At 37.6% G+C, this 25,565-nt stretch overlaps 2 protein-coding genes across 3 annotated transcripts; one reads left to right on the top strand and one right to left on the bottom strand.

Moving 5' to 3' along the window:
* Positions 1-83: 83 nt before the first annotated feature.
* Positions 84-5,815, bottom strand: ndufaf3 (NADH:ubiquinone oxidoreductase complex assembly factor). Of its 2 annotated transcripts, XR_003935364.1 has the most exons (6): positions 5,686-5,815; positions 2,738-2,933; positions 2,580-2,646; positions 1,636-1,736; positions 808-1,511; positions 84-769 (listed from the first exon to the last, which is right to left on the bottom strand). XR_003935364.1 is itself a non-coding variant. In XM_030133387.1 (5 exons), the coding sequence occupies exons 1-5, from the start codon at positions 5,772-5,774 to the stop codon at positions 1,404-1,406; spliced, it is 561 nt and encodes a 186-aa protein (XP_029989247.1). In that variant the 5' UTR covers positions 5,775-5,815; the 3' UTR covers positions 84-1,403. The 2 variants fall into 2 exon arrangements, 1 of the variants encoding a protein (XP_029989247.1); XM_030133387.1 differs by having other exon boundaries at positions 84-1,511.
* A 1,114-nt stretch (positions 5,816-6,929) lies between these two features.
* On the top strand, positions 6,930-25,303 carry nckipsd (NCK interacting protein with SH3 domain). Its single transcript, XM_030133348.1, has 13 exons — positions 6,930-7,266; positions 8,054-8,166; positions 8,256-8,466; positions 12,020-12,095; positions 12,259-12,809; positions 14,184-14,354; positions 15,580-15,666; positions 18,273-18,411; positions 18,528-18,608; positions 20,379-20,507; positions 20,591-20,680; positions 22,516-22,688; positions 22,764-25,303. Exons 1-13 carry the CDS (start codon positions 7,096-7,098, stop codon positions 22,986-22,988), a joined length of 2,217 nt encoding a protein of 738 aa, XP_029989208.1. The 5' UTR covers positions 6,930-7,095; the 3' UTR covers positions 22,989-25,303.
* Positions 25,304-25,565: the final 262 nt, after the last annotated feature.

Here is a 25,565-nt window from a genome sequence, read left to right as displayed (position 1 = left end):
TTACAGACTTAAAAATAATAATATAACATTTATTTCCCTACAGTTAATCTCTGTGTGAAAGGAAAAAAAACATTAAAAGACGATAAATAAGCACATTATTATTTATTGCGTTTAAAGCATTTAAATAGATATTTTACACATAACAGTATGTCTAGACAAGAAAACAGTTATGGGTTATTGCAATGGAAGACACTTTTTTTCCACAAAAGACATTTTGACTTTTTATGGCAAAAAATAAATAGATGCATTTACATTATATTATTATAACAGTGGCTGTGGTTTGTACACATTGGAAAGCACAAACAACAGCACACATTCACAAATACCAAAACCACCAAGGGATTAATGGTATGTCTCCAGACTGTATCACCCTTTAAATAAAGTGTGTATTTCAGTGTTTACACACATCTGTATTATGGTATTGTCAAGTTTTCTCCTCAGTTGACCAACAAAATAATGCGTCTTATAATCGTCATGAATGTTACTGTGTTAGCTGATAGCTTAGCTTAGCTCTGTTTTTAGACAGAAAACCAAATCATCTCTGTTTTCTGTACAGTCTGTGTTGTCAATAACTGTACAAAAGATCTGTTTGGAATCATCTAAACAAGGTCAGAATTGTCACAGTTTAGTCTGAACTGTGAACCAGTAAGCAAAACATGGTAAATTTACTCCTTCATAAACTTCATAATAAAACTGACCAGTGCAAAAGTCCATTAGACATCATACTTTTAATTTACAGCTGTGTTCAGTGATGAAAATAGCACTGCTTCTATTTTTATTTTATTTCAATTTTTAAATTGTTGTCACTTTCCTCAACCCTGAAAGTTGTTTATTAGCAGTTCTCAATTTCAACTTTGACTTGGCATGAGTTTTCATCACCACTGGAGACCCACAGAGTGACTCATTACTCCCTATAGTGGTCATATACATTCACACCCATAGTTCAGTCCATGGCTGTGAATAAATTTAGTTTATATCTCTGCAATACAATACAGTAATCTTTGGTACAGCATCATAAATGTTTAAACACTCTGATGACACTTTAAGGTCATTGTTGAATATTTGAATGTAGAAATACAACACATAGCCCCTTGAATGTTATAAGGATATCTTTCATGTTTCCTGCTAAGATAAGCCAAAATGTCTGCTGTGAAAAAGGTCCACTCTCAGTCATATTTGTGTACTGTTATCACACCCACACTCACTTTCACACCAAGATCATTAAACAGACATCTAACATCGTCTGTACACAATACAGCTGTCAGACATTTGAGTGCAGAAGTTCACTGTGAAATGGAAATGACTGGTTTAACCTCATTTTATAAAATAACTAAATACCAGCACTGGAATCTGAGGAGTTTGTTGTTTTGGGAGCTCAGTGCATGTTGTTGACATCACTACTTTTATTCCTCTGTCACCTGCAGGGCTGTGCTGACTGGTGGAGGGATCAAACCAGCTGCTGCTATTCTTCGTTCACTAGTCAAAAAGTTGAATGTTGCACATGCGTTTGGCTGAAGAAAAAAAGACACAGGTAAATAAGTGTAGGTCATTTCTCTAACAAGTAGAAGGACTTGAAAAAATCAATCAGGATAGACATATATACTTCAGCACACAATGACAGTGGGTTCACTTTACCGTGTCTTGCACCTCCACGGCGATCCCTTTACGCTTAAGCAGGGCCAAAACGGAGGGATTAATACGTTCAAGCTTTGCACCTGTTCCCAGCACAAGAATCTCTGCAGAAGTTGGAGCAGATAATTATGATGAATATACTGTCAATCAGGGGTGTCAAACATATGGCCTACGGGCCAAAACCAGACCGCCACGTGGTCTAATCCGACCCACAGGATGAATTAGCAAAGTGCAAAAGTTGTACAGAAGATTTAATATGTGTGTGTGTGTGTGTGTGTGTGTGTGTGTGTGTGTATATATATATATATATATATATATTAAGAGAGAGAGAGAGAGAGAGAGAGAGAGAGAGAGAGAGAGAGAGAGAGAGAGAGAGAGAGAGAGAGAGAGATCTATTATTTTTCAGTTCCAGATGCCTTGTACCAAATGTTTTGTGCCTTTGTAGATCCCACTGTGATCTGTAAATTGTAATGTACACGTGTAAATAATAAGCTGAGGCACAATATTGCTGAAATTCATTTATTTTTCTTAAGAAATTTCAGGTTGTTGATGGATGTTTAGGTTATTTTTTATGAGAGGATAGTTTGTAAATGTAAACATTTTCATAATGGAGTTTTACTATTTTCTGCACTAAAACAAAGACAAAAACCTTTAGTTGTCATTGTTTATAGGTTATTTTACTGTTATTTTACTGTTCCAACCCACTTGAGACCAAATTAAGCTGCATGTGGCCCCTGAACTAAAATGAGTTTGACATCTATGCAGTTCATTAACTAAAAAAAAAATTAGTAGCAAATTTAAGAAAAAACAGAATAAGTGATGGTGGTGGTCATTCATATTCCTTAAATTACAATTTTTTTAGCTAAAAGCTTTAAAGCTGAGGTCTGCCATGGCCAGTTGAGGGCCCCATTAATTTTTTGCTCTAAGTGTTTATTTATTTTTCGTACCTATTCTTGGCTCAAGCATGTGGAAAAGTGAGATGCTTTCTTCTGTTATGTCTCGATGACTGCCAACCTGCAAACAAACATTTTACGGATCATCTCAAACCCAAAAACCAAGAAAGCGGTGAGACAATAATCTCAGACATTCGGGAGATTCATCTCACATTCCACTGTAAGATCGATGGAGGCAGTACAGCGCAGGGCCCAAACACCTTGTTGCCGTCGATGGTGAATCCTCTCGAACTGTAGCTTTGAATCATCATGCCGCTGCCTGGCTCCTTCTGCATGACCGACACCGTGGTTCGTTGATACGTCTCATCATCGCTCGGACCCAATCGATGAGCACGACACAAAAATGGACTAGAGAGAAACACAAAAAGATGATGTTACTTCCATGTGTTCATTACATAAACAAATCATCTTTATCATTTAGTGTTAATACCACTATTTCAAAGGCTGCCACTAACTTGAACAACATGACCATCTTTCATTTTCTGTAGGAATGCAATACAGTAGACCTTCAACATGACATTTGTAGTGGCAAGTTACATATATTCCATATATCTTTGCATGCATTCCATATGTCATATAGGCTTTTACATCTATTCCATATATCTTCACATACATTCCACATGTCATATAAGATTGGGTGACTTTGTCTGTAGTTTATGGAACGGGTTAACCTTTCTAGTGTGTTGTGTCGAATGTCGAAGGCCAGTCTGACACCTGTGTGGAATAAAAATTATTTCTCACAGAGTCTCACAGAGACCTTATCTCTGTTCCGGGACTCCCTGGCACCAGCTCGACACAAAATATTTCATTCATTCTTTTCATATAAGAGACAAAGACCCAGTGTGATTTCTTGTACTCTCCTGCAGACCGCTCTAGCCTCTGTATGACTGTACCTTTTTGGAGCTCCAATTACAATTATACTTAAAAGACACTGACCGCCTGAATGACCTTTTCTTATTTTGAGGACGAATGAGGAGAGTATTATTTTTTCCATAACACATTTTATATTAATTTCCTGAATGTCTAGATTGTTTTTCAGTGTCAGATGTTCTAAATCTATGTTACTTAGAAAAGTAGATTATTGTTTTCATTAATTTAAATACAGCATATACCTCCATTACATCCATGAAGCATGGTTCTTTTACCAGATTTTTACCTCACATTTGGCCATAAGAAAACCATGGTGGCTTTAAAGAACACATTTATGGAAATTTTTCTTTTAGTTTTGACTGCTTTGTCATAGTGGCATTAATTATTTCCAAAGTTGTATAAATTTTTACATGACTTACTTGGCCTGTTTGTATTTATTGAACAGATAAGACATTTTGTGTCACAAAACCAGGCTGAGCTGCAGAGCGGTTACAATATGGCCATGTTTAAGAGCCAAGTATCTAATGCCAACATGGCCAGCGGCCAAATACTCTAAGGCTGTTTTCTGCAGATAAGAAAGAGTCACGAAAAAAACCTTTCTGTTCATTGAAGGTGTGGTGGCAAATTTTATAGGAGGTTCACACTTCTATATGATTACAGACAAACTGCAAATAAATTCAACCTATTCAAATAAAACATTCTTTGTTTTAAAGACGTGACACACTGTCAGCTGCTGATTCACCAGCTGGTGATTAGAGCAGTGCGAAGTCAAGGACTCATGAGGTGAGCTGGCCTGAAGACTGTGAATGTAAACAACTCCACCAGATGGAGCCAGAGCAGCTCTCAAATCAGCAGGAGCACATTAACACTTCACCCCCCACTCAGCTTTGCTTTACTGTCATTTCAGCCCCATACAAAGTACAGAGTGAAATTAAACTGCATTTCTTCAGGACCTTGAAGTGAGGCAGACAAAACAACATAAACTTAGGCCTTGTGAGGGTCAAGGGGGTGTCAGAGCTTATCCTGGTGACCTATGAGTGAAGGCAGGGTACACTCTGAGCATGTTGCCAGTTCATCACAGGGCTCATATACTACATACATGTATAATACAAAAAAAATGCAGCCAGAGAAGACTGTGTACAGTAATTGGACATTACAGCATATAATTTGATGAAATGACAATTGTTGTGCAGAAATTATGCAATTAATTAGGAAAGTATACAAAACATGAGCAATATATAAAAATAGTGCATCATAAATATAATATTTAAAATAACTATAACATGAATACAACATTTGCTTTTCACGCACTGTGAGCAGCAGGTTACACATATAAACACTGAATGTCTACATGATATAGTCCTCCTTAGATTTAAAGTTGCTAGATACTGAGCACCTTCTCTTGAGAAGGCATTTAGACTCTCAAGAGCCATAAAAATATCTACAAGAAATCATTAGTCCCAAGTGAAAGTAAGTTGTTAGACTGTTGAACTGGATTAAATATGTGTAGTGGATTGACTTTTCTGTAAATGAACCCAAAGTCTGTAGTTTTGTACTGTCCTTTTTATTGTTGATTTTGATTTCTGTATAACTATGTCTATACCTTTTTATGTACATCCTGTTTGCTTGTGCAGAACCATAAGTCGACTTTCCATTTTGTGGCTAAATTGTGGATGACAAAGTTCAACTCAACTCAAAGGAGGCTCAAGAAAACAAACAAACACTGGAATATTTGACTCCACTGAGATTAACACTGCACAAATTACTAATACGACTGTGTTAATATCAATCAGTAACTTTATTTCATGTTAGGTTGGATTTACTTCTTTTCCATTACAACTAAGAGGGAAATTTTTTTCATTTGCATCCCTTCAATGAACTGTCAAATGAGCTCCATCTCACCCAACACCATCCACTAAAGTGCACTGGAATATAGTCTAGGTGTATAAATGTAGAGCTATAAATATAAAACTAAAATAATATAACATATAGAAAGTTGTGAAAGAGAGATAGGAGTTTGACATGAACTAATATAGCACAGCCTTTACTAAAACAAGAAAAATTACAGTAAGATACTAATAATATCAACATTTTCGTGTCTCTGGGTTCAGACCGGAAGAAGGAAAGTCGACATTAGGGACAGTTACTTAACTCAGACTCAGGCTGACAGATTTATTTTATTCATCATTCACCCTCAGACATTTTTAATTATTTAGTTAAAACTACTGACCTTGACAAAGCCGGTGTTGCCCTGGAGGAGAAGACAAAGCTTGGTGTTGATCTCTGGAGAAGGAATCTGACGCACACTGCGGCGGCCATGTTGACTGACGGACCAGACGGGGGAGGAGTTCATTGTGACACCATGGAAGGTGCTGGCTTCCGGTATGTGTTCGACGCAAAATCGATCATTGATAAAGCTTTGTATTTTCACGCTGATGCAACCATAATGTCAAGTTTCTACCTATCTATAAAAAATATCTATAAAATTAAGTAATTCATTAATTAATAATTAGTTTGTCTATATTATATGCACTCGAGTCTACTGATCTAATTAAAAAGTGTTGCTTGTACAAGGTAAATGGTGGATTAAATTAATAAAATAAAATCTGCATGCTTTTCTGGATTTTTGGGTTGTAATAAATTCCTTTATTATTGATCATAATATTTTACCTAATTGAAACATTTTTCTTAGAAACCTCCCGTGTACCATTTAACCAATGGAACATAGATTTAGTAGATTTATCCCAAATGTGGATATTTTTGTGTCCAAGTTAAAGTAGTTCTTCTTCATTGTTTATTGTCATTGTCAAGGAGTTCAGTGTAGGAGCAACATGAACATTTTGTTTACACTGCTGTAACGTTCCTAATAGAAAGCAAAATGCAAGGCAAAGCAGGTTTATTTCTTTAGCACATTTCATGTACAAGACAATTCAAAGTGCTTTACATAAAACATTAAAAGCATTTACAGCAGAAGGCATGAGAAAAACAAACAAACAAAAATCAGATAAATAGATAAAACATAAACAGATACAAGCAGATAAAACAGATAAAAACTTTTAGCTTAAAAGGAACAGTGCAGATCTGAACTAATGAATAAAAACTAAATTCAAATGCAGCTGAGAACAGGTGGGTCTGTAACCTGGATTTAAATAAACTGAGTCTTTCAGCTGATCTGAGGGTTTCTGGGAGAAAACTCAAAAAATAAGAAAAAAATCAAAATAAATAATCCTGACTGAATAAGTAAATAAATAAAACCTGACTAACACTGAGGTCAGTGACATTTTATTTTATTTTATTTTGCTGTATTGTATTTGGCTTTATTCTGTGCTTAAACATCTACCCAACAGTAATATTTGGTTGATCATATGCGTATATGAATGGGATGATATCAGCTCTGTGTTTGATTGAGAGTCCTGGGGGGCGTGTTCAGGTGTAACAGCGCCCCCTGTGGTGGTTCTGTGTATCGTCCCCGGGTCAGATGATCTTTATTACATAGTAAATAGACGGCTGATCCTCCGTGGCCATGCCTTCTTAGCCTGTTTAAACCACCGCCACCACAGCACATATTTCCACTCTCAGACTCTCTTTGCCTCCTGTCTGCGGTTCTCCTCGTGTTCCGGTTCGTTCGGCTTTCTGCAGCATGTACCGGTCTCTGTACGCCTTCCGATCCGCCGAGCCCAACTCGCTGCACTTCTCCGCCGGAGAAAGCTTCCTAATCCTGGAGAGGAGCAACAAACACTGGTGGCTGGGGTCCCGCTGCAGCTCGGGGGAAACCGGCTACGTCCCTGCCTCTTATATCGAGAAGATCCAGGTAAACAGCACTTTGTGGCCTGGATCTGCTTCACTTTCCTGCCGCATCCTGATCTGGACTCAATGTATTCAATGCGATGAGGTTTGGATACATTGACGTGATCCGGGGAGACAGTTCCAGAGTCTCTGTGCGCATATGTGCTGCAGTGCAGGCCATGTTGAAGCCGCTGGGTATTGCCAGGGAGAAAATGCATGCTTTGAGTACAACACATGAATTATTGTTAAGGGCTGCTTTATGTAGGGACATGGTCTTCTGTAGCTACTGCAGCTGCTCACATGATGCAGGATGGGTCTGACAGGACAGGATGACAGCACCAAGGACAGCAAGTCATCCTCCTGTTAATACAAGTACACCTCCCAGAGTCACTGTAAAGCCTTCTTCTTGTTTATTTGGAGCTGCTTCTTTTGCAAAAGCTTTGGCTTGTTCTCAGTCACACCCACACGACTCCTACCAGGGATCCACATTTACAGTCAACTAGTCACAGCATGTATTTGGTGAAATCATAGGCAAACAGACAGGAATGCTCTCTTCTGTTGTTAGTGACGGTGCAGCTTTAATGAGTGTGAATTTGAGGCCTCACTGAGCATGTGTGTGTGACTGTGTGTTAAAAGGCTGTTTTTGTTAGATAACTGCCCTAGTTTGTCTCTGCCTGGAGTCACACACGTCCCCAAGCTGTCATTTTGTTCTGTTTTGTTTAAAGTTTAATAATTACACATGCTACCATTGTATGCATATTTAATGTGTTTACCTTCTTTGCCCTTATGTTCTGTTTGTGTTCTTCTGTCAGGCTCCAGAGCAGGATGAGGTGTTACAATCTATTGACAGAGCGATCGAAGGAATCCATAATGTGGCCTTAAAAAACGGAGGCAAATACAACCTGGAGCAGCGAGATGTTCTACAGTGAGTGAAAATAAGCACATCCTCATTGTCTGACTGACCCTGACATGCTTTTCCTCCTGACTATGAGTCTGTGTTCACTCTATTTACAGGAAGCTGATCCATCACCGAAAGGAGACCCTTGCACGGCGAAGTTCCTCCTCGGCCAGTAACAAACCAGGCATCCCAACATCCAGCAGTGAAATATCTCTGAGTCAAACTCCTCCTCCACCCAATGGCCTTAATCGAGACTATGGACGTCAGGGAAGCATGCCGATATCAGGAAGCATGGACAATATGCAGGGAGAACAGGGCTTTTACCAGGTAACTATGAGGCTAAATCTGAATATATTTTATAAGAAATCTGTCATGGAGTTTGCAGATATCCCTAATTTCCAACTCCTGTTCATGGTTTGGTTTGTACACATACATTAATGATCAAAATATGCAGTTTTCATTCATAAAAACACAGTGAAATACAGACAAACAGTACGGTACAGTTAAAGTTAGAATGAGCGTACACAGGCATTTCTCAATCTCTTTCTCAAGATACAGTGGCAGGAAAAGTTTCTTGGACACCACGTGCATTTGTGGTTTATTGCATTAAACATCAATTGTTCCATTCTGCAAACCCACATGCCCCCTTCTGCACATGCTCTGTTCTGTCAAGGTCAAAACTGGATGTTTCAGCAAGATAATAGAACACATCCAGGGCATGATATGTTGAAACTGTCAAGAATTGAGTTTGTTATTTTTTCTTTTCTTGTTGATAGACCAAAAAAACCCTACTTTATTTGGTTGTGTTTGATGCATCCACACCTTTTGAAACACAAAAAAGATTTTCCTGCAAATAGTTCATGATAGTTTTTGAGATTTTGACCTAAAATTTTAACGGTGTTTGAAACCTGTTTCCCATTATTGTAAGTACAACTGGAATATACAGGATATATGTAAAAGATGTCAAAAATAAAACGCTCTATGCAATCATCTAGACAGAGAAAAAAATAATAGACGTTCGTTTTATAAAGAAACACTCTAAGCCCCACTGATGGAAGCTTGGTTTGATAAGATTATTTAAGAACATTTCTAGAGAAGCTGATGTATTAAATCCAAATGGAGGTCACATGAAACACTGACTTTTATCTGTAGGAAACATTTAGTTTAGTTTTTTTCAGTGCATATTTTATTACTGTGCACATATTTCCTGACTTTTGTCGTACCTTAATGAAAAGACTTAAATATCAATATGTAAACTGTAAAAAAAACAAAAAAAAACAAAGCTAAAACAGAAAACATAGTACAATGAGCTAAAACCACAACTCATTATCTGTGTTATAAGTGATTTTATTAGTGTTATTTCAGTTTATCCATCAATATTTAATCTAAAGTTGGATCTCTAATGTTATGGTATTCTGTTCTTGTTACACTTTTTTTGCTGTGTATCTAATGAATCTGTAACGAAGCTCTGGGGCTGAACTCTGGGTATTTTAAGGCTTGAGAAAACAAAACATTGACTCTCAACACTGTAGCAAGTAGATTGTATCTTTACAGGACTGACAGTGATGCCACCAGACGGGTTTTTGTTTATTATTTTCAGTGTTCAGAGTCTGACTGTATAAGAATGTGAGGTTTCTGATCGTAGTTGGTGATGCTTGAGCATATCCTGTTGTAGAATTTCTCAAACTGCACCAACTATTCACAGTCCATAGGTTTTTACCCCTCAGCCAACTTTGGGCCGAAGGGTTATTGTAATCGTTTTGTTGTCCATCTGTCTGTCTGTCCATTCAACAATGTAATCACATTATCTGAAGAATGCTTTGAGATATCTGCACCAAATTTATACTGTGGATGCATCTTGGCATGAAGCAGAAGCCTATTGAAAATAAGTCATCTTGACCTACTTTTTCAAGGTCAAATGGTGACATGTCCTTTCAATGACATAATCGCATTATCTGAAGAATGCATTCAGATTTCCACATCGAATTTACACAAAGACCATCTAATGTAAATTATAGGTCGGTAACTTTCAACAGAATCTTACACTATATTTGGCCGAGGGGTTTTGAAAGTGTGCAGCACGTTATGTTACAATAGTTAAACTAATGATCATATTCAAATGTGTCATGTAGCCCAGTAGCAGGTACAGACCATGAACTGAAACATCCTCAGTTTTATTTCTGGTACAAGTGACCTTTGTTGCATTTCATTCTCTTCAGTCTCTTTACCCTTGTTTCCTGTTTCGTCTCTACTGTCCCATAAAAACAGCTAAAAATTACCTCGGTTAGACAACAAGCACAAGTATTTAAGTATCATCATCCAGCTGGACTTTAACAATGAAAACTAAAAGTCATTTTTATTATTTATTTTATAACTTTTACTGTTAAAGGTGCGGGAGACTTTCGTGACCAATTTTTCATCATATCTGTAAAACTCCAGTCATAGCCTAAGTGTCACAAATCTGTAAGTCTTTCTGTGTTTACTCACCTGAATCTCTTGCATTATGGTGAACAATTTTGAAGTGCCATCCACCATAAACAAACCATGTGTTTCCAAACAGAGCCAGGAGGTAACTCGGGCATCTTTGGAATTTTGTCGCAACGTGCATTGTGGGAAAGGGAGATTCATGCAGCCGCCTGGCAGTGGCAGCACAACCATATGATATTATATGGATGAAACAAACACAATTCGGAAACGTGTGAAACGCGAAAACGGCTGGAGGAATAGGCATTGAGGGAAGGGAGCTCCTGCCGTTTCTGCGTTGTGTCTGTAGCAGCTGCCGCTGACAGGTGGCTGCGCGAGCCTCCGTTTCCCACAATGCGTGTCGTGACAAAATTCCGAAGATGCCCGAGTTACCTCCCGGCTCTGTTTGTAAACACATGGTTTGTTTATGGTGGATGGCACTATGAAACTGTTCACCGTAATGCAAGAGATTCAGGTGAGTAATCACAGAAAGACTTACAGATTCGTGATACTTAGGTTATGACTGAGGTTTTACAGATTTGATGAAAAACTGGTCACGAAAGTCTCCCGCACCTTTTAAATGTAATGTTTTTGGATACATTTTACTGCTGCATTAATATTTATGTTGCATTTTACTGCTGTATTTGTTAAAGGTGGAGCTCATTTTTATTGCTGTCAACTATTTAATTATTTTATAAGATCATCATGTGCCTCATAACTCTAAAGCAGAGCTGTCAAACATATTATATTTCAGGGGCCACACACAGCCAAATATGATCTCAACTGTGCCGCATCAATAAAATAATAACATGAAAAAAAGGAAAATTAAATTAAAAATGTTTGAATATAAGAAATGAAATTTATTAAGAAATGTAAGTACAATCTTAACAATATTATACCTCAGTTGATCATTTACACATGTGCATTACAACATACAGATCACAGTGGATCTACAAAGACACAAAACCTTCAGTAACAGGGAGAATATTGTTAAAATTGCACTAAGTTCTCTGAAGACAGTTCATGTTCATATTTGTTCAGATTAATCAAACTTTTTGTGAAAGGATAATTTGTAAATGTAAACATTGAGACACATTTTTTGTTACACAAAAACAGACATTTTTGGAGTTGTCATTATTTATATGTTATTATGATTGTATCTTACTGGTCGGGTCCACTTGAGATTGAATTTGACTCTCCTGCTTTTTAATATCTTCAGTGTAAGTGTTGTATTTCACAAATTCATCCCGCGGGCCAGTATGGACCCTCAAGCAGGCCGATTTTGGCCCACGGGCCGTATGTTTAATGCCTCTGCTCTAAAGAGTCACCTTTTCATTTGCTCTGACAACAACAAACGTCTCTTAAACATTGACTTTTTGACACCACAGAACTTTCACACTCGGTCTCGTCCCTGCAGGTGCCTCCCCAGCCTCGCCGTGCGGCCCCCGTCACCCCCCCACCCCCGGAGAAGCAGCGAAACAGCCGGCGTCCAGGTTGGTCAAACAGAAGTATATAACCTCCGATGGCCACGGCTGCAGCGCTGTGTTTTTGCTGATGCTACCTGCTGCTCTGTGCTTCATAAACATACTCTATTCTTAGTCGGGTCATTCCTGCTCATGCTCTGCTCTCTGTAACTGGAGATCTGTCTTTCCACAGAGCCCGAGGTTCCTTCCAGAGTGTCCTCCCTCCCTGCGTCCCCTGCCCCCTCCCTCTCAATCAGCACCACCTCTTTAGAGTCCGGCTCCTCCCACTCCCCGGTGTCCTCTGATGTCAGCCTCCCCAGTGTCTCCAGCACCCCCCCCCCTCCCGTCCCATCCCGTGTGAAGCCCTCTGCGCCGCTTCTGGACGTGGCGCCCTCTGACTCCTCTCCTCATTCAGCTCCTGCTAAGAAGAGCCCAGCTCCACAGCCTCCTCAGCCCACCCAGCCCACCCCCCCTCCACAGCCCTCAGCAGAGGACCAGCCAGAGACTGAATGGCCTGTCGCTCCCCCTTCTGTCGCTGAGAGCCCCCCTGGCAGTCCCACAGTCTCCGAGCCGGTTCCCATGACGATCGGGGCCGAGTTGATTGAACTGGTTCGGAAGAACACCGGCCTGAGTTACGAGCTGTCACGGGTGGCCGTGGGCGTGGTGGTGGGTCATCTGGAGACCGCTTTACCTCAAGCCTCCTCGGCCTTGGAGCAAGTTCTCCTCTCGCTGGTGGAGAGCAAGGTCAGATTTGTTTTCATTGCATCATGTGGATTCAGCAGCTTGGATCAGGTCCAGTTCAAAGGAGAACATCAGTGTCGGTTAGAGTTTCAGCTCAGCCTGCATTTAGCTTACAGGTCATTTTTAAAAGCAGAGGACAGCGCTCACAGTCCCACTGGTTTCCTGTTGTCAGACTCTGCTGTGTCTAACCAACCTTAAAATTAACTGCTGATTGTTTCCTGGCAGACAGATCTGTTTCTTTTTCTGCGTGTTAAGGTGGTTAACAGTGGATAGTGTGAAATCCAACCTCAAACAGCAGCTGATGCTGACAGCGTTTGTCAGCATCCTGTCCTGATGCAGTCGTACACACACACACACGCACACACACACACCTCACTCACCAAATTAACATGCCTGAAATAGTCTGTGGTTGTTAGACACCTCATCGATGTGCTTTTAGTCATGAAATATGCAAATAATGATACATTTAGTTTGAAGCAAAACCGACCTAAGGTTTTAATGCACACAACGTTCAGTTATATATAAGATGCGTGTGGTATTTTTTGCATCCTCTAATACAGAGCGACAAACGGTACTAACCACAGTATAGTCATCTACAACTGGCCTCATCAGTTTTCAGTTTTTACCGTTAGATGGTTATTTGCAATGTCTCCAAGTGGACAAAAGTCATTAAATGCAGGTTTTAAAACAAAACAAATAGGGTTTTGCAATGTTTTTATTTGTTTTCCAGATATTCAGGTATGAAACATGGTGCTTGGACACATGATGACAAAATGAAAAATTTTAAACAAAACCAAACTGACTTTTGTTTTTGAAGAATCACACCATCCCCTAATAAGGGATATAGACCTTTAGATGTACCTTTTAATATTTTAAAGCTGTCCCAATGAGGGAAAATAAATAAGTTTAAAGAGATAAAATTAAGATTTTGCAATTTTGAGCTGAGCTATGAACAGATTTTGAGAAAATTCCTCAATAATGTTTTATAGATATGAAGCATGTAACTTATACATAAAAAAACAATAGTTGTAGACAAACCAAACCAAAATGTCTTTTTTTTTTTTTTTTTTAAGAAATTCACCATTCCAACATGCACAAGTACAAACATTAAAAATTGTAATATATAATATAATCTTTTAAAGCTGTCCTAATCATTATTTTATATAACACTGGATAAAATGTCTATCGTCAAAGATTGGACATTAAATGCAGGTTTTGAGACATGAGCTCTATTCACAGCTCATTAAAACGCCTCAGTAATATTTGATCTTGTTTAAATATGTTCTGTGTTTGCCAGAGGAAAGACAGAATTCCTGTGTTCTGGTATTTCTGGTTGTATGAATGATGTGTGGGTCCTGATGGTTCATGTCTCTGTAGGATCTGAGTGCAGCGCTGCCGCAGGGTCAGGTGTGTCATGATGAGCAGCGGCTGGAGGTGATATTCAATGACCTCGCCCGTCATCGCGAAGATTCTCAACAGCGGAGTTGGGCGCTTCATGAAGACCACGCTCTCATCGCCTGCTACCTGGAGGAACTGCTGAAGATACTGGTACGAAGCACTGTAATGCTGAACCCAATGTTAGAGGACACATAATGACGGGTTTCACTTATGTTTTTAATGGTCATCCATAAATAATCATACACGACATAACATAAGAAGAAAAGGACACGAAACACAGAACTGACTGACTGAGCTTACACTATATGGACAAAAGTATTGGGACACGTTGAATTCAGGTGTTTCTTTTCTAACAGGGGTCTGGGCTACAAAACAATAATAACAACGTCAGAACATAGTTTTATATTGTGATAAATATCATTGCATTGTTTGTTTTGTTTAAATTGTTATCTTTGCCTCCAAAATGCCTCCTGATTTTCCTTTATTTGTCTCAACATTGATTTTGTTTTTTGTTTGTTTTTTTTATCCAAGACTATGATTTTAAATGTTCTACCTCAAAATTTCTAAAATATTTTTCACACTCTGACTGTAAATAATTATTTTCTACCACAACTAACCACCTACTGTCTTCACATCTCACTTAGGAAGAAAAATCTCTCTTTAAACTTTAAGGAAATATTGATGTTTATAAACAATATGGACAAAAATATTGGGACACATCATGGCTACAGCTCATAAGATGTCCTGTTCATGCTGATTTGAGATAAAAACATCAATATTCATTCAGTTTTCTTGCCTGAAAAATTACACTTCATCTTCAAACTATAATGTGGAACTAATGTGGATTTATTTGACATAATGTTGTGTCTTAATATTGTGATACATATTTCATGCTGCCTAGATGTAAATAAGCACTAAAAACTTATTTTACGTTAAAAACAAAAAACAGAAGTGAAAACATGAAGAGAGGATTTGGGTGAAGTCATGCAGTTAGAGTGAGATATTTATAGGACCTGTTTATTCCATTATGCTTTTGACATTTCACAGTTTTCAAAAGTTTCCTCTTGACCTGAGTCCCTGATCTGACTCGCCCAGATGTGCTGTTTTAAACACAGACATGTTTGATAGGATCACACCGGCTCAGACGAGTAAATCCAGAAGTACGATTAAAGTCTGAATCTCTAAACACTTCAGGCGGCCAAATATTCTTTGTTGGCAGTTTAGTCTCGACCAAAACTCAGATAAGGGTCGGGATGTTCAGATGAGTCGTTAATGGGCCCCATAATCCCATGGTGCGTTCAAGGACTCACCAACAGATTTACAGTGAAAGAGTTATGTCACTGCTGTTAAGAGTTAAAGGGTTTTGTTTCCTCAGACTGATGCAGATCCAGAGGTGTGTAAGAGGATGTGCAAGGCCAACCACTGTGAGAATGTCCTGTCTCTGGTTACGTATTATCAGATGGTAAGTCTTTACAAATACACAGTATTTCACTTTTCCCACATATAAAGGACAAACTAGGGCTGCATTATATTAGAAAAAACTGACACTGCAATTTTTTTTAACCCTGTGATATATATTGCGATATGAAAAAATACTCAGGAGAATATAATAGCTGTGTGGCACCTACATAAACGGTCAAACAAATTAGTTGTTTCCTGTCGTTGTGGCAACAGGTGCAAGGCACTGTCGACACAGAACACGTGTTTCAGTATCATCCTTCTTGTAGCTGAAATAATTCCAGATAACTGACACTGCTTTTCTTTTTGGCACCAAGTCTTTGTTTTCGGTGATTTTCTCTTGTTCATTGCTCATTTTCCAATGTTGTTACCAGCCACTCATTCCATATGCAGGGGCGTGGTCTGCTTCGGCAAACTGATTAAGAATGATTGTGATTGGTGGATCGCTGCATGTAGTGTGTGTCAGGTATCTAGGTTGAAATTAGATGAGAACACGTTGAGTTCATTTGCCTCCTACATTGCGGGACCTGCGATGTGCCTATTGCGCACAATACATTGCAATGATGATGCTCAAATGCTATATTGTGCAGCTCTATGAACATTGAATAAACACATCTCAAAAAGTCTTAAGAGTCTTGAATTTACAAATCTGCATTTAACACCTTCAAAAAATCTTTGAAAGGTATTAAATTTGGTATGGTAGGTCTTCAGTTATGTTGCCATAAATTTGTTGGCTGTGTTGTGTTTAAATGCGTCTGTTAAATGTCCAAGCTGCAAAGAAAATAATGTTAGTCTACTCAGTGCCACCTGTTCCAATCCGACAATTTATATTGAAAGTAGGAACCAATCATCGCTAACTTTGCAGCCCCCGGTGAGAAATGACCACAGAAGTGAAAAGTAAGCATGGGGAAGTGCAAATTTAATAACGCCTGGTTGGTGAAAAGATCATTGTTGATTTGGTTGACACAACTGAGGGGGAATGTGTTTGACGATGGCTGCACCTTGTACAAGGAGTAAATAAGTACATTTTCCTAAATTCTAGGAGTCACGAATTTTAGCCAATATGGCCGTGAAATGCTGTGAAATGAGCATTAAATTCTATTCTAAGTAGTCTTAAAAAGGTCTTAAAAAGTCTTAAATTTAACATGTAGAAACTTGTAGGAATCCTAAAGAAAGTAACAGTGACAGCAAGAGAGCTCATTACTTATACTTTATTTTGATTTGAGTATAAAGAGGACAGACCTCTTCTTTCTTTGGTCATCACACCCAGATTTCCCATGTTGGTGTAGAGAAAATCTATTCAACTCTTCTATTCAACTTTTTTTTTTTTCAGTGAAAGTTTAGATTAGATGCTCTTAGTTCATTTAGTTTTGCCTGGCTCGTCTCACTCACAGGGCAGTAAACATGTGACTCTGGTGTCATTTTGCTTGTTCATTGTAGTGGTCGACTAACTGACCAGTACTTCTAGGATGTTTTATAGGCTGTTACAGTGGGACTTGGCTCCGATAGTGGTTGATTGTTATGCAGCCTCCAGTGGTCACATGGGATGTATGAAACCCTTAAAGAGCGATGAGGAGTTACATCCAGTAAATACTAGTACTAGTTAAGTAAAGGGGAAGCTTTTGTGTACATTAGGTACTTTATACTACCTGTCACTCGATGCATCAGTATTTTTGATGTGTGCAAAAGGGAAACAATGAATTAGAATTAAACAATTGATATACTAATAAATATAGCTTAGTTGAAGATACCAACTTTATAATATGTGCATATATTAATGCCAACTTTCTCTTTCCAATGAAATAATTGTTTTTAGGGTAGAACTTTCATGAATAAACAATATGCATTTCAATTGCAGATGAGAATTTTGAATCCATGATTAATTTACATTTTTTACATTGTTTATTTTAGACACATACTTAGTCACCACAATAGCACTCCAACATGAGAAATAAATACAGGAATTTGCCAGATCTGATATTTCTCAATATGGAGATATACTGAGCTGAAATTGCTCTGAAATAGCACAACCTTTTTTTTCCCACAGTTTTCAGAAGACAGTAAATTGGCAAATATGCAACTGTGGACCTATTAATAACTTTTGAATATTTTATGCATTTATCATAAACAGGTCAAAATTAATGACTTTTGAATGCAGCATCTTTTTCTGTACTGTTTATTTTTACAGTAAAATCAGTGTCAAGTCCCACTATCTGAAAAACAACCAAAGACATAAGGCGGAAATTCTGTGTGGTGTTTACTAGGACTGACAGTGTTGTTTTCTGAATGTGTGAAGTAAGTCAGAGATGGTCAGTGTGTAGGCCTGCAGTGATTTCACATAAACTGACTCTATAGTGTCATTAATGAGTCAAACTGAAGATAACTGCTGCTCTGCTGAAGGTACAGCATCTCATATCATATAGGTATTTATCACTTATTCAGTTATTCATTTTGTAATAAAATCCAACAGTTAGTTTTTCAGCAGATTAATTGGATTTTTCCTTTTTCCAACTATTACATCAGCTTAAAAAAGTCACTCTCCCTTAGCTTGTAGCTCAGTGTGAATGTGTTTCCTTGTGGCTTCATTGTCGTTGTCATGTGACCGTACAGGAGCATCGTGTTTCTTTGCGACTGCTGCTGCTTAAAGTGTTCGGGGCGATGTGCAGCCTGGACGCCGCTCTCATCTCCACCCTCCTCAACTCCATCCTCCCCATGGAGCTCGCCAGAGACCTGCAGACCGACACACAAGGTCCAAACTTCTTCTGTTCTCTGCCCCATTGTCTACATGCCTTATTTCCTTAGTTTACAGAAATAATCCCTAAACTTCATAGACTGACTATTTTTGGTCTGTTTTTCCTTCCACAGAGCACCAGAAGATGTGTTACACGGCCTTGGTTCTCACTATGATTTTCTCCATGAGTGAACAGGTGCCATATCATCACTATGGTATGGAAACTTTCTTAGCATGTAATCATGCATGTTATTTAGGATGAATTCTAGTTTACAGTGGCAACTTAACAAAAGCTAAAGTATCTTAAAGAAGAGGAGTATGGGCAGTCAAACATACAAACAGGAACAACATCAGCAGGACAATCGTAGTATCCACAAGGAGTGAAACAAACAAGCTAGTGTGCATAGAACAAACGTAAACAGCAGAAAAACAAAGGTTAGCAGATATGACTCAGTCGGAAAACAGCATGTATCAGTGAAAACATCCATTATAAAGACCATGGACACATAGTTATCTAATTCAATGTTTTTTTGCTGATTGTTTCAAACCAAATAAGCTATTTTAGGACACTGAAAACCTGGAAAAACAGACTCAACAGGTTTAATGTTAAACTGTGAAGATTTTCAGAAGTCATTGTGTAGTAACACAGATCAGGACAGTGCATTACTTGCAATGTGTGTGTGAGAGAGAGATTGATTTTTACCTCCACCAAGGAGGTTATATTTTTGCAACTGATCTGCCTTGGCAGAGGTCTGCGCTCTTCAAGTGCTTTTCTAGTTTTATTACTGTTTTTAGGTTTATTTATTTCTAATGGTTTTCTAGTATTTTTATATTTATGGTATTTTCTCTTCATGCACCTTAAGGATAGTATAGTCAGTTTTGTTATACATGTACTATGACAATAAAGTCAATCGTTCATCCAGGATCAGGATAAACTTTATTGTCCCATACGGGAAATTTGTTTTGGACAACAGTGCTACACATTGCTGCATTCACATTCGGACACATACAATCACAAAACAACTCAGTCACAAAATGTTGACATAAGCATAATCACGATTATGTATTGCACCTACTTCATATATTGCACCCTTCCCTCCAAGATACAAAAAAAAGAATGAATATAATTAATACAACAAGTTGATTTAAAAAGGGTGGGAGTAATTTCATTCCTTAAAGAGTAAAAAAATCCATTCATTCATTCATTCATTCGTTCATTCATTCGTTCATTCATCCATTTGATAATGGGGGAAATAGACCAAGAAGGGTTTTGTAAATAAAAAGGAACCAGTAAATATGATGAAGCAGGATGACCAGTTAAAAGTACAGTGATGCATTTTGAAAGGGACATTTGAAGAAAAACGTCTCCAACTTTATTTAGATACAGTTTCTGTTACATATTTGCTTACTGTACTTATGTATATATTGTTACTCGTACAAGTATCACTGTCTAAAACACCAACTGCATTTAACTTAATGCCTTTGTTACTTTGTGTGAGAAATTATGGAATAGATCTAAAAATTATGGCTTCCATTAGGGCTGCAAATATCACTACTTTTATTATTGATACATATGCCGATAAATGTATTTCTATTTTTGATGTAGTAATTTATAGAAAAGAAAGAATGCAATTTTCTATTTCTTACATCCATGTCATTCTCTACACATTTTTAGTTTTGTCTGAACGTTCCAAAACACATATGTGTGAAATATATAAAATGAGATGAAGTGATTTTCTACAACTTTCTGAATAATTATAATATACAAAAAGCTGGACAAAAAGACAATAAATTAAACTGCACTGAAACTCATAGGCTTAAACTCCCTTTCTCTTTTTTCTTTTTTCAAGTGGCATATTTTCAGAAAGAAAGAAAGATAAAGCAGCAGATATTAATAGCTTAAAGGGTGGGAGCCAGTTACGACTACATGAATTAAAAGGATATGATTATTGTTAAGACATAATCCTGCCGCTCCTTCCTTTCAGAACACTTGAATGCTGAGTTTGTTCGGTTTCTCCTGGGTGTGGTGGAGGACGGGCTTCCCTCTGATCCCACAGAGCAGCTGCCTGACATCTTCCTCAACCTCCTGCTGTCCTTCAACCTGCACCACACAGGTGAGAAAACGCACAACACATGCCTTTTAGTCTTGCTGTCTTTTACTACACTATGAACTATAAATATTATTTCTGTTGTCCAGCTCCAAACAACAACGTTATCATGCAGGAGCTGAAGAACAAAAATGTCAAGATCCTCACTGAAAAAGTCCTGCTGCTTCTAAACCGAGGCGGTAAGACATTTTTGTTGTTTTTTTTTTCATTTCACATCAGTTTTCTCAGAGTGAACTATTCTTCCAGTGATGAAAGAAGTATTTAGACCTTTTACCAGAGCTAATGTCCAGTCATGGAAAAAATTATTGGACCATCAAATGTCATCAAAAACAATGGTTACACAATCAAGTACTAACTCCTGTGTGTATCATGTGACTAAAACAGACAGAAAAGAAAACAGAATGTCTAAAAGCACTGTTTTTGGCAGTACAATGCCATAGATATTGGTGTAAGAACTTAAGTGATTTTGGTTATTATCAAGAAAACATGGAAAATGGATAGATATCAGCTGTGAAATTAAACTCTTAGGAGCTATTTTTGTTGTTATCATTATATTTGTTCAAACAAATGGACCTTTAGTAGTACCAGGCATTAAAATGAACAAGAAACTGAGGAAAACAGGGGTGGTCTAATAATTTTTTCCATGACTGTATGTGAAAACACTACACTACAATAGACATTCTGCATTCAAAACCATTACCTTAAAATAAATATTATCAGCAAATTGTATTTAAAACATAAAATAGAAGTAATTTACTGTTACATATGTTTTGGATTAACTTTAGTGGTGGTTTAATGTTTCGATTTAGTGACGCACATGTTGAAGTTAATTTGAGATACTTATAAACTATCTTTAGTTTGGCCTACAGTGACATATCGTGTTCTATAAGATCATCAAATGTATCTCTAAAAATCATTCATGAGCTCAGGCCTGTTTTCAGCTTTGTTATTATGCATTTTTCTGCTAATGAAAGAGCATTTTTCAAGTGTTTATTTATCTTAAAGATGAGAATTTTTTTTGATTCATAAAAGAACATTTAATCTTTTATTTCATTACAGAACCAGTTCAAATGGAAAAAAGTTTTCAGATACTCTGAAAATTTTACAAAATCTGAAATATCATCATGAAATATCTGTGGAAATCTTTTTGTGTTTCAAAAAGTGTGGCTGCATCAGACAGACATACAATTTTTTTTAAATTTATTGTTAACAAGAAAAAATAACAAACTAAATTCTTTAGTTTCAACATGTCATGTCTTGGATGTGTTTCATTATCATGCTGAAACATCCAGTTTTGACTTTGACAGAACAGTTCACATGCAGAAGGCAGGATGTCGGTTTGGAGAATGGAACAATACTTGGTTCAATAACTTAAGAGTAAGTCTTAATGAAATATCCCTCTGAGACAACATTTTTTATTGTTCGTAGGGGACAAAAATTTCACAGCTTTACTTAAAAAAATTAATACATACAATACCCTATCCACTGCAAAGGACGCTCTATAAAAATGTAAATGAAAAAACTGTTGCATCATGCTGTTTCCAATCAAGGCAATTATTTCATATAAAAATGCCAAAACTTTTACTTTTACTCCTGGTTCTCAGGAGGATATATCACAAATACATGGGGTGTCTAAAAACTTTTTCCACCACTGTATCTCTAAATATTATTCATGAGCTCAAGCCTGTTTTCAGCTTTGTGATAATTTATTTCTTTACTAATGCAAGAGGGTTTTCCAAGAGTTGAAGCTTATTTAGCTTAAAGAGGAGAATTTGACTCATTAAAGAACATTTAATCCATTATTTTATCACAAAAACAGTCAAAATCAACACATTTGGAGATACTTGGATACTTTGGAAAGCAAGGGGATAAAAAAGCTAATCTGAAAAAGAAATGAAGCTGTCAGATAAATGTAGTGGAGTAAAAGTCTATACAAAGTGGTGCTTTAAAGGTACTTGATTACATTTCATTGCATATCTGTATTGTTTATTCACATTTTCTTCTTCCTTCTCAGACGACCCTGTGTGCATGTTCAAACACACTCCGCCTGCGCCACATTCAGTGCTCAAGTTCCTCCAGGATGTTTTTGCAAATCAAGAAACCGCCAACATCTTCTACCACTCAGACATGATGGTGATGATCGACATCGCTGTTCGACAAATATCTGACCTTTCACCCGGAGACAAGGTGAGACCTGACGCCTGATGTAACCTCATGAAGTACCTGCTTGTTACCTTGTTTACTTATAATGTTTTCTTCCAGCTGCGGATGGAGTATCTGTCCCTCATGCACTCTATAATTCGCTCGACGGACTACCTCGAGCACCTGCACCGTCTGTCTGACCTGCAGGGGGCGCTGCAGAGGATTCTCAGGGAGGAGGATGATCCAGGAGAAGACGAGGGCGGAGCTACAGCTAAACAGATGGATAAGCTAATTGTACAGCAGATCTACAAGGAGTTTCCACAGATCTGTGAGAACAAGGACTAACCATATCAGTATCATGCTCACACACTGTAGTCTGCTCCCTCCTACTGCAGGGAGGTACAATAAAGCTTGAAATGGAACAGCTGACGATTCCATGGGACGCCCCAGGTTTCAGTGCCAGTTTATCCTGCAGGAAGCAAATCAGTGTTGCCAATTGTTTCTGGGACTTGTAGTCCAGAGCTGCAGCATGCATGTGATGTTGAACTGAAAAAGCTGTCACTGTTTTTAGCAGCTTTTCCTTTCCCAAGTGATTTTTTTTTGTGACAAAAGGAGAGCAAGCTTTTCATCTTAGGTGTTTGTAAGAAGGGAAAAAAATATGACAAATGCACAAAAAAACCTGCAAGGTTTAGTCATACTAAGAAATTAAAAAATAACCTTGATATAGGTCAAACCATGGAGCTTCTCTTCTCACAGTGAATTTTAGCAATAATGACCTTATAAATAATATAAACTAACTGTAAGAACTATTAAAAGACATATTTTAAAATTTAAAAAATCTGCTGTAAAGGGGTTCTATGTAGTATTGATACTGCAAACTCTCAAAAAATTCACATATCGTGACTCTCTTATGACTACCAAAACCACCAAGGAATCAACGCTACATGTCCACAAACTGTATCACTCACTGAATAAAGTATAGACGTCATTGCTCATACACGTCTGTATTATGGTATCATCAAATACACTCCTTCAAATAAAAGAATTTGCAGCTAGTTATTTTGACATTCTGTCAAATAAGACTGTTTTATAATCGTCTGTACGGTTTGTGTTGACAATAGCTGCACTGGAGATGTTTTTGGAATCGTTCAAGGTCAGAACTATGACAGTTTAGTCTGAACTGTGGATCAACAAGTGATGAGCATAGCAAAGACAATAACATCACATAATAACTTTCTACCTTCATAGGCCTTATAATTAAACTCACCCATGTAGAAGGAATGCAACAACTGTGCTTCTAGCTTTTATCACTTTGTCACATTAGTTGTCTGTAAAAGTTGCTCCTTAGTGGTTCTCATCCCATCTGGTCACTTTAGGACACTTAGGTCAAAGGCCCTGTGGCATTAGTTTTACTCACCATGGAAGACTGGCAGAGTGACTCACTACTCCCTCTAGTGGTCACACATAAATCCAACAGATCACTGGTGTGTGTATATTTGTTTCATCTCTATAATTCAATACACTGGTATCTGTGGCAGAACTTCAGAGCTCCTTTTTTCTATACACTGTAATGATACTTCTAGGTCATATTTTAACATTTCAAAGTACAAATACTACATATAGCCCCTTTTAATATAACCAAAATAGCCAAACTGATTTGACCCAATAAGAAGTTTATATTTGATGTGCCATTTTATGATCAGTTGTGAGGATTCTCAGACCCTTTATGTGCTTCCCTTTTAGTGGGACCAAACTACTGTGTGTTGACGAGAGCATTACTTTCCTTATACAATACAGTAATAAAAAACTGACTTCCACTTTGACTCATCCCAGCAGATGTTAGGGTTAAATCTCATGTCATTTACTAATCCTGGTGAGAAAAGCACACTCTGACTAGTGTTATCATTACTGAGCTTTGAGCTGAGTAACGTGCTGCTATGTATTAAGTCTCTCCTGTGGCTTCATCTGCAGTTTTCTCAGTCCAGTAGTTTGTCTTTACAGCTTCTAAAACCATTTCAAATGAGCGCTCTGTACCCACATATGCAAAACTTCTAGCATCTGAAGTCTTACTGGTTAATGTAGGTGGGGACTGAACAGTGTTGTTCATATGCTGCATTCACATTCAAACTAAATACGCTGCAATAATGCTTTATAACAACATTTAACTCTGCTGTATTTAACTGAGTCTTGGCTCCTTGGCTGTGGCTTTGTGGACAGAAAAGACATTCTACATTTAATATCTGAGAAAAAAAAAACATCAGTCAGTGTGGTTATTCTCCATTCTAATGGTCCTAATGAAAATCAAGATGAGAGCAAAGAAATACAGGACATTAATTTTCTTTTACTCAAGTATTTTACCAGCAAAATGTACCTTTTACCAGTTTTTTTCCTCATGATGTAGTGACTGTTTTTTCTTCAACTTACACTTAACTTATTGTCCCTGACATGATGTTTTCATCTCTGAGAAGGTAGACTAAATCCAGAAGTGATGTCATCTTTTTAGTTGGTGTCTGAGTATTCATTCATTCATTCATTCATTCATTCATTGTGTGTCTGTTTACAGCTTGTGAGAGAGATGTCCCCTTTCTATGATTAATATTGTCTGCAAAAGTGCTGCAACTGTGTTATAATAAAACTAATAAAGCTATATTTTAACAGTGGAAGAGGTCAGAGTGGTTGTTTGAAAGGGGGTGGGGGGTCAGAGAATATGGTTATTTAAAATATTTTAATTAAAACTTGTATTAACATCTCACACAAATCTACAAATTCAAACCACTCTGACACAGAAATGAAAATTATCCAGGAGAAGGAGAATCTACATGGGGAGTATTGTGTAGTAGATTCAATTCAATTAGTTCAAAGTTTAGTTTTATGGAGAAAAAAAACAGAAGTGAAAGATACATCAGCACACAAACAAATTCT

This window comes from Sphaeramia orbicularis, chromosome 5 (genome assembly GCF_902148855.1).
Source record: "Sphaeramia orbicularis chromosome 5, fSphaOr1.1, whole genome shotgun sequence".
Taxonomy (NCBI): domain Eukaryota; kingdom Metazoa; phylum Chordata; class Actinopteri; order Kurtiformes; family Apogonidae; genus Sphaeramia; species Sphaeramia orbicularis.
The sequence above is the reverse complement of the archived record's forward strand: the minus strand, read 5'-3'. Positions and strand labels throughout refer to the sequence as shown.

Coding starts and splice junctions, on each gene's coding strand:
- nckipsd (XM_030133348.1), top strand. CDS start 7,096: ATGTACCGGTCTCTGTACGCCTTCCGATCCGCCGAGCCCAACTCGCTG. Junction 8,167..8,255: donor GAGCAGCGAGATGTTCTACA/GTGAGTGAAAAT, acceptor CTCTATTTACAG/GAAGCTGATCCATCACCGAA. Junction 22,689..22,763: donor ACCTTTCACCCGGAGACAAG/GTGAGACCTGAC, acceptor GTTTTCTTCCAG/CTGCGGATGGAGTATCTGTC.
- ndufaf3 (XM_030133387.1), bottom strand. CDS start 5,774: ATGGCCGCCGCAGTGTGCGTCAGATTCCTTCTCCAGAGATCAACACCA. Junction 2,647..2,737: donor CATCGATCTTACAGTGGAAT/GTGAGATGAATC, acceptor GTTTGTTTGCAG/GTTGGCAGTCATCGAGACAT. Junction 1,737..2,579: donor CATGCTTGAGCCAAGAATAG/GTACGAAAAATA, acceptor CAACTTCTGCAG/AGATTCTTGTGCTGGGAACA.